The 8,994-nt window shown below is 41.0% G+C and overlaps 1 protein-coding gene across 3 annotated transcripts; it reads right to left on the reverse strand.

Moving 5' to 3' along the window:
* Positions 1-1,019: 1,019 nt before the first annotated feature.
* LOC116246242 (GDSL esterase/lipase At1g29670-like) lies at positions 1,020-6,057 on the reverse strand. Of its 3 annotated transcripts, none has more exons than XM_031618003.2 (6): positions 5,628-6,056; positions 4,888-5,098; positions 3,418-3,862; positions 2,688-2,912; positions 2,248-2,497; positions 1,020-1,548 (listed from the first exon to the last, which is right to left on the reverse strand). In XM_031618003.2, exons 3-6 carry the CDS (start codon positions 3,790-3,792, stop codon positions 1,181-1,183), a joined length of 1,218 nt encoding a protein of 405 aa, XP_031473863.1. In that variant the 5' UTR covers positions 3,793-3,862; positions 4,888-5,098; positions 5,628-6,056; the 3' UTR covers positions 1,020-1,180. The 3 variants fall into 3 exon arrangements, with proteins under 3 accessions (XP_031473863.1, XP_049931583.1, XP_049931584.1); XM_050075626.1 differs by having other exon boundaries at positions 4,888-5,545; XM_050075627.1 differs by having other exon boundaries at positions 3,418-3,641; positions 4,888-6,057.
* Between the last annotated feature and the right edge of the window lie 2,937 nt (positions 6,058-8,994).

The following is an 8,994-nucleotide window of genomic DNA, read 5'->3' on the forward strand; positions in this document are numbered from 1 at the left end:
GAGATCTTAACGGGTCGGGCACGGTTATCAGTTCTATAGCCCGGCCCGACGGCCCGTTAGGTCAAGAGATTCCTGCCTCCCCTAATCTCATTTTCCATTGAGGATTTGAGGGAGGCAGAGCCACAGAGACAAGGAGAGCCACAGCGGGACAGCCAGTCCGCTACCGCCACCACGCCACCGTCTCCGCTCCGCCAGTGGGCCACCTGCCACCGTCGCCCTTTTGCCGCTCCGCCACTGGTCCACCACTCCACAGTCGAACTTTTGCTTTGTGAAGGTACACACTGCTCATTGAAAACATGTCGCTTTGTGCATTTTCGATTTCTTTGAAAAAATCTGTTGCAAGTAAATTCAATGTGTAGTTTGCCATTTTGTGCACCTCTTCATGATCTTTTCTCTTGGTAGAGGAAGAAGTTTGCTTCTACCTGGGTGAAGAAACGCTGGTGTATGTTTTTTCTTTTGATTCTCAAAGGAAAGGAATGAGAGTCCATCTATTCACTTATATGCAAATCCATATGGAAAGATTTTTCATTTCTTTGTGAATAATGCCCAGACCCATAGAAATGAAAAGGTTTTGTGGTTTAGATCTGGCATTCGTCTAGATCGTAGACTTCGTTTGAGGTCTGTTGATTATATTTGTGAATGTATTTGCTGGAACTCACGTATTTGCTGGAACTCTAGTTGTTATCAGAAACACACAATCGTCAATTATTTTTACACACAATCGTGAATGGTCTTTTTTCTTTTTTTCTTTTTATTTGATTTTTGGATCAAACCGACCCTGCCCGGCCTGACCCGGCCCGCCAGTTAACAAAAAGGGTTGGGCTGGGCCTCGAACATGGTGGACCAGACCCGGTACCCAGCCCGTTTTGTAATCGGGCCGGGCCCGGGCTTTGGGGACGGGCCGTCCCGGGCCCGGTCTTACCGGGCCGGACAGTGCCGGCTGGACCGGATGCCCACCCCTACTTAAAACGAGACTTGAAATTTCCTTCACTCATATAATGTGGACAGAACCTTAGATATGTAGCAAGTATTGAAATTAATAAGATAAAATTGTTCTCTAATTGTAACAAGAAAAAAGTATCATACGGTAATTCTAATCTTCCCATGCTTCTCTCCCCCATGACCAAAAAAAAAAGAGATCGAAGAAAGGAACCAATAGCGACATTGAACGCCAACCGATTCACTTGAAGATGGATCTACGGCCATTTATTGAGGGGATGAAAGCAAAACCGATTGCGGCCATGGGATGAGATCTTCCCTCCACACTCAATTCATTGATCATGTCCATCGTTGGTGCTTCAGAGCTTAAACCTGCACCGCTTGCGTCTGGGTCTGGGGAGAGGTCGGCTAAGTGCTTGATATTGAAGGGATAGACGTCGGACTTGGAGTCCGACAAGTACATCCTTCTCGCTAGGATCAAGTTTGCTGCATTGGTCGGATGGCCTCCGTCAAAGAAGAGATATGTGTTTCTATCTTCACAAACACTGCCATTCTTCTCGCACAGCGCACCCGATACGGTACAACAATGCTTGTCAACCACCGTGAGTCCTGTTAATCAGTAAAGATTAACTCAATCAAACTAAGAATGGAAATTCGGTAAGTATGCATTATTTTACCTACAGATATTTCAAACAGTAGATATTATCCATAGCAAGAAAATTGTACAAAAAATATGCTCAAGTTTTCATGAAATAAGAAAAACACACTTTTGACGGTTTTTTTTTTTTTTTGTTTTACCAAAAAAACTCGTGGATTGAAGTAGGCTGGGTTCCAGATGAATATTTTGGTCGAGTCCTTTTTTCAGATTATTTATTTATTTTTTTTAGAAGGGAAGTCGTTCGGTTTATCATGTTGATAATTTTCTTCACATAACACACAGTCTCTCATCGTTAAAAAAGCTGGCTACGATTCAAGGTTGACCCGGCTAAACCTAGCCATGAGTTGATGTTGGCTGCGCTTACCCCTGACTCGGCTTGACTTGACCCTAACTCGTCCGATTCAAATTATTTTAAAACCGGATCGAATCAACGAGTCAACTCAATGTCAACTCATGAACCTAATGACCTGATTTTTAACTCATCATCATTCAGAAATTTACCAACTCTGCTTTCCACAAAAGCTGCATCACCCAAGCACGCGAGTTAAAAGGAGGATTCCTTACACCAACCTCGTCAAGGGCAAGTTTAACTGGTTAATAAAGCCATTGTTAGAATATGTGGAATCTTGAGACGGGAGTGTTCAGCATACCGTAATCGGCGGGAGAATCAATCATCTCGCTGATGATTTTGTAGCTGTTAGCAAAAACAAAATGGGAGCCGGGCATGTCTCTGGTTAGCCTATCGATTGAGGCGTTGAGCCGAGTGTTGAATTGCATGGATGCCAAATTGTAGGTTTCATTGCAGCTGCCGTCTGTAGTTGTTAATCGAGCCGCCGGCGTGCAGCCACTCACCTGGATGGACAGTAACGCAAATTTCCGGGCTCCCAGACCATATAGCCACTGGGAAAGGGGGAAATTTGAGTATTTCAGTCTCTTTAACTGTCGAAAAAAATCATAAAATGTATGCAAAGTTTTGGTGGCACAGTAAAAAGAGGCTCAAGTTTTTCTGTCTAACTGTCGATGTGGATGTTTCAAGCTGTCAATGCAGATAGTCATGGGAGGTGATAAATAGACAGAAAGCTTTATTTACCTTTAGTTGCTGGGTGAACCTGCCGAGAAGTTCCTCCGTGAATTCCGGCAAATAGCATGCAGTTCCGTCAAAACAACTACATGCAAAATCATTTCCGCCGGTATTAATCGCAAATATACTCCGCGAGAGATAAGATGAAAGATCCTTCCCAAGGAGGGACCTTAGTTCGGGCAGAGTTCTTGACTCAAAGTTCCTTATTTGTTGGTTGAATGTTATCACTTCTGTCTGCAACGCCAGCAAACAAACAAAAAGGTTAATAAAACAGAACAGAAGCCCACAGAATCCACGTCTCATCCACTATACTATGTAGATGTTGGAGTTCGATTGCTATTTGACATCCTTCTTCTGTTAAATCTTTCCATTTTTTTAATTATCACTTTCGTCTACCTTTGCATATCATTAAACTAAACGTCTACTCAAACGCAAACAGCACCAAGAAGGCAATTGTGTTTTAGATAATGCCACACCAATCACGTTTTTAATCTTATAGAGCGTGTTTGGCAGTGAATGAAATAGCCCTTCTGTAGTTGTTGTATACAGTGGAACAGGGCGCTCCACAAACACAAACAGTGGACGAGGCCGGAGCATGGCGTTTGGCACACTCCAAGTCCGCTGAATTAGGCGTTTCGACCAGCATGTCCTCGCGTCCTTAAGACGGGTAACCTGATTTGCTGCACTCGATCTTCGAGAAATAAAGAAGGAAAAAAAAAAAAAAGAGCAATAATTTTACACTGAAGTTGGTTGAGTCAAGAATGCCAGAAGCTGATGAAGCGTAGTTCACTCCACTTAGAATCATGGGCCCTTTGGTGCTCGGGTTACTGAAGCAAGGAAGTAAATTGGGGACGCCCAGAAGCTGTCCAAGAACATCGGCCACTGTTTTGTTATTGGTGAACCTTCCTGTCGGAAAGCCAAAATCAACGCCATAAGGCGGATAATTGGCCTTGGCTGTTGATACTGCAAAGAATATATTGTTGCCATTGTCAACTAACGAATCCCCAAAAACAAACATGGATGTGATATTGGACGCTCCATTTTCCTCCAGGCAATGCAGAAGACACGAGGAGCTGAGGAGGATGAAGATGAACAACGTCATCGCTGCCATCATTCACTTTGCAGTGTGGTTGGCAGTGCTTTGGTGTCTTTATGCAATTGGGAAGAAGCAATTTTTTGTTCTCCTTCGGATGACAAACCGACCAGTCAATGATATTTTAGATTGGATTGAGGCATAAATTTCAGTATTTCGTCGTTCAAATACTCTTCTACTTCTTATTGTTGTCGCAAACACATTAATGCCTTGCTGAAAATTAAACTCATAATTGTGATTTTCTAGATAGTAGCGCCACATTGGGATTTGGGAAAGCATAATACCTGTGAAATTAATCACTTTATAGCCCCTTATTAATGGAAAAAAATTAATTTCTGGTCTCCTTGAACAAGAAGAGTAGTTGAACATGGTCGTAAACTTGCAGCTGCCTGCTTTTGGTTGTTGAAACATGCCTACTTTTGGTTGTTCAAACAAACTTGCAGAGGGTTAGGTGGGCAGAGCACGTGACCGGCTCTTGTCTAAGAGACTTACCATAGGATTGCAAGTGTTACCAAGGTATTTCGACAACTTTATCAATTTTTCATACAGCCAATTGTATTTCCACTCTACAAGGAAGGAGCCTGAATACATTTCTTAGAGACAGAATCTTGACCAGTTGTTTTCTTTTTGAACTCTATAAAGAGGTTGCTCGCTTTCTGTCTCAACGTCAAACATTATGCATTAGTTCTTAAATTATTCTGGAGATGTGAGCTTTAAATATTGTCAAAATGTTGTTTGCGGGTGAGATTTTTCTCGTATATGATACAGTAAAGTTGAAGTCTCAATAAAGTCTCAGGAAAATTAAAAAAAAAAAACTCCAATATGCAATGCAAAAAAATACAAAATAAAATGCAACAATAAGAAGTGCACAATACCGAAACAAAATGCAGTGAAAAAATGTGTTTGTTTATGTTTTTTTGACATTTTTACTCTTAGTTTTTTTTTTTTTTTCAAAAAGGTGGATTTGTTGGGCTAACTTATTTTTGAAGTATAACGTGGGTTTTTATGACAATTTTAATTCATACTTCACAGATTCTACTTATTGCTCTCAGGCTAGAAGTTCAAGATTCTAATAAATTTTCTTCCTCGTCTTAGTAGAAAGAAGCTTTATGTTACCTTCAGTTGCTCGGTGAAATTCCCAGTGAGTAACCGTGTAAACTCTGGCTAACAGCATGGTGTTTCTGGAAGCAGTAAGCGGCGTAATCGTTTCCACCGGTGTTGAAGACAAATATACTCGGAGGCAAGGAAGAAGAAAGGTTGCTTCCAACAAGAGATGTCAACTCCGGCTGAAGTTCCTGATTTGCTGATTCAGAGGTATTACTATCATCTGCAAGCGCAACAGGAAAGGGGAAAAAAAAAACTTTCCTTTTGGTTGAGGATGTTAAGGAAACATAAATCAGATTATGGGAAGAATGGTAAAGAATGGTATGAAAGTGCAGGTGTTAGAAATGTTATTTTTGGCAAATAGAAACTATTTTGAGAGCAAGTCAAAGCCTTAAATATAAAAATGTAACGTGAATGTTTTTTCTTTTCTTTTATTTCTTTAACTAAAAAAAAAAAACAAAGGTAATAAAAACTTTGTTGAGCGAGCAGTAGAAATATTTCTTTATCCCACCAAAGAACAACAGAGTCAAAACCCCAACCCAATTTCTTGTCGAAGGTTTGCTTGGGTGCTTAGGGTGTTGTCGCCTATGCATTTATGTTCTCCTCTTTCGCATATAGAAAGTTGATGGTTCTAAAATTTGATACCAGCCTCCACCCCAGCGCCAACACCCTATGACAATAAAAATGATTCAAGAAGATCGAAAACAAGGAAGAGTGGGGCTAGAGATATTATCGGCGAGGGTCTCCTTTACATTGAAAGTAGGCGAGTCGAGAATCCTGGAGCCAACGGATACGTAGTTCACTCCATTGAAAATTTTGGTTCCTTCGGTGGTGGGATCGTTGAAACAGGGAAGTCGATGAGGGAGTCCCAGATGCTGTCAAAGAGCATCGGCCACGGTCCATCTATTGGTGAACCTCTCCGTCGGAACTTCAAGATCAATCCTATACGGCGGAAAATTGGCCGTGGCATCAGAATCCGGCAAGTACACGTTGTTGCCGTTATCAACAACGGATTCCCAAAGACAAACATGGCCGTGATATTGCCGGGTGCTTCATTGAAGAAGAAGCTCACCAGAATCAGAATACTGAAGAACGCCTCCCTTGTCATGGTTTTCACTTGTTTGCATCCATGAGCAAGCTCTCCATTATTCCTTTGTACAGCGTGCGATCTGGTGCCAGTAAGGGCTTCATGTAGACAGCTTCTGACACGCTCGTCACTGAATACTGTGCGGGAGTGGTCCTGCCATAAGCCCAGACAGTTAAGCTGGTTCACCATTTACCTACTTCTTCGGGCCCAGTTGACTGTTTGTTGGGGCTGAACATTTTGGAGGTCGAACAGATGAATCAGAGTGTTATTGTTCGAGTTTCCGTGGCTAGGTTTGGTTTCATACACTACACTTGTCAGTTTAAGAGACTTTATTATAAAGAGTAAGAGATTATTCAGGTCCAATGGTATGAGAGCTCATTGAAGTAGAGTCTGTTCACAAATGGTTACATAGTGGGTTTAGTCTAACAGACTGAATACAGTAAGTAAATGTCCTAAATTGACAATCAAAACTTGGTCAAACTGACTGGGTAACGCAAACGGATTAATTAAAAGTTAACCACAAATCACAAGGTGCTTCAATATTGATCATATAAATACGTAAGAACTTTTCTGGGGTTCCAGAAAATCCCCTTGCTTGTAAATCCATCAGAAAAATGTAGCATGGATATAAGTCTTGCTATATGAACATATCAGCATGTCTTCAATGCTTGATAACAATTTTCCTGTTAACTTTCTTGTGGATGTAAGATCTCACACCTCTCGTCTTTCTCTTTGTTGTTGCTCCTTTTCTTTGTGGGTACATTTGATTACTTTATTCAGATTCGAAATCCATGGATCTATATAGATCTGACATGGTATGATTTTGGTGATATGACAAATGAACGGTTCATCAAAGACCTTTATACATTGAGAGAAGTCAGATTTACGATCTGAGAGAGGGGAGGGTCTTATCTCAACTTAATCTCTTTCGTTATACTTCATAGTTTTGAAATGTGAATATCATGTCCATATTGTTAGTTTTATAATAAAAAAATGGTAGATATATGTAACAACCCGACTCATTCTTGGGCTAGAGCCCCGGTTTGGTAGATTCCAACCCGTCCCTTAATAGTTTCGGCTCCAACCTTAAAAGGTTAGGAATCATGACAACTATTTATGGTAATGATCCTTTTTATAAACCCTTGAAGCTTCCTCACAATCTTCAATACGTGATTAAATTCTTGGGGTGTTACAATCCAACCCTCTTAAGGCACGCGAGTCTACGCGTGTGGGACATTAGGTCCGAGTGTTGAAACTGTTTTGATGCCACTATAACAACCCGACCCACTCCTAAACTTGAGCTTTTGGTTTGGCGGATCTCAACCCTCCTCCTAACAGTTTCGGCTCTAACCTCAAAAGGTTATTAACCAATACAACCATTTATGGTAATGATCTTCTTTATAAACCCTTGAAAATTTCTCACAATCTTTAATATGGAACTAAATTTTTGGGGTGTTGTAATATATGTACTCTACTCTAATGCAGAGAGGGAGAGAGAGAGAGAGAACCGATAAAAATGGTAGATATATGTACTCTAGTATAATATAGAAGGGGGGGAGAGAGAGAGAGAGAGAGCCGATAAAAATGGTAGATATATGTACTCTAGTGTAATACATAGAGGGAGGGAGAGAGAGAGAGAGGAGTCTCCTGCTCCCTCTTCAAGCATCCATAAGAACTAGTATTGGTCGTTGGATTAGAAAACTTATTTCACGAGCAAACTGCTTTGTTGCTGTGTTTCATGGTGAGAGTGATAACATTACACATAAAGAGGTGACAGACATTGTGCAAAGTGGCATGAATAATGAACCTAAAGGCAAGGACCATGGCAAGAGTTATGAACCTAAAAAGCAGGGATTGTGGGCGGCAACTTGTCAAAACTTTGGACAACACCTGCCTGAATTTAAATTCAATAGTAATCGTTCATACAAGTTACAAACAAAAATAAAGAACCGTTAGTGTATCTCTCTATGTATGGCTTCTAACAGTCATTCTAATATGAGAGCTATTGTGTATGCAGGTGGAAACCATCAAAGCACATTAAAATTTGCACTGCGTTGTTCACTTTAATTCTTTGCTGTTAAAGACAACAAACAAGCATAAACAGAGGCCCTTAGGAACAGAACAGAGGCACTCCGTGTGGGGGCCTTTTTATTGGAAGACATTGATCTCACCAGTGCGAATAAGAATAATAGCATTCCCGCAATCAGACATGCTTTTGGCCGGTTAATTTTGGAAAAGAAACTGCCACAAATTACTAGAGATTTTGCGGTTGATGGAGGTGGGATTTACCTGTTAATAATGGATTTTTATTTTTGGCCATCCCCCAAAATACAAAATCCAATATGGACATTGAACGCGAACCGATTCACTTGAAGATGGATTTACGCCGATTTATTGAATGGATAAAAGCAAAACCAATTGCGGCCATAGGATGAGATCTTCATTCTGCACTCAATTCCTCAATCATGTCCATCTTTGGTGCTTCAGAGCTTAAACCTGCATCGCTTGAGTCTGGGTAGAGGTCGGCTAAGTGCTTGACATTGAATGGATAGACGTCGGACCTGGAGTCCGATAAGCACATCCTTCTCGCAAGGATCAAGTTTGCTGCATTGGTCGGATGGCCTCCGTCAAAGAAGAGATATGCCTTTCTATCTTCACAAATACTGCCATTCTTCCTGCACTTTCTAACCGGTACGGCACAACAAGGCTGTTAGAAACAACACAGAATAAACTCTCCTCTCGCATTTTTAAGAAGGGGTTAGAAACAATAAGAAAGAAGACAACGATTTACGTGGTTCGGAACAAAAATCTCTTACGTCCGCGGTCGCACAGATCTCTTGTATTCTCTCACTTCTATGAACACACATAACAGACACTCTCAAGCGGCGGCCATCCTCAAAACATAAGGATTAGGGCAAACCCGCATTTGTACAAAATGACATATATACCCTTACATAAAGAAAAAATGAGTGTGTCGGCGGTATTATAAATGAGTGTCTAGTATGGATCAACTTCCATACACCAAACACCAA

This window comes from Nymphaea colorata, chromosome 1 (assembly GCF_008831285.2).
Source record: "Nymphaea colorata isolate Beijing-Zhang1983 chromosome 1, ASM883128v2, whole genome shotgun sequence".
Classification (NCBI taxonomy): domain Eukaryota; kingdom Viridiplantae; phylum Streptophyta; class Magnoliopsida; order Nymphaeales; family Nymphaeaceae; genus Nymphaea; species Nymphaea colorata.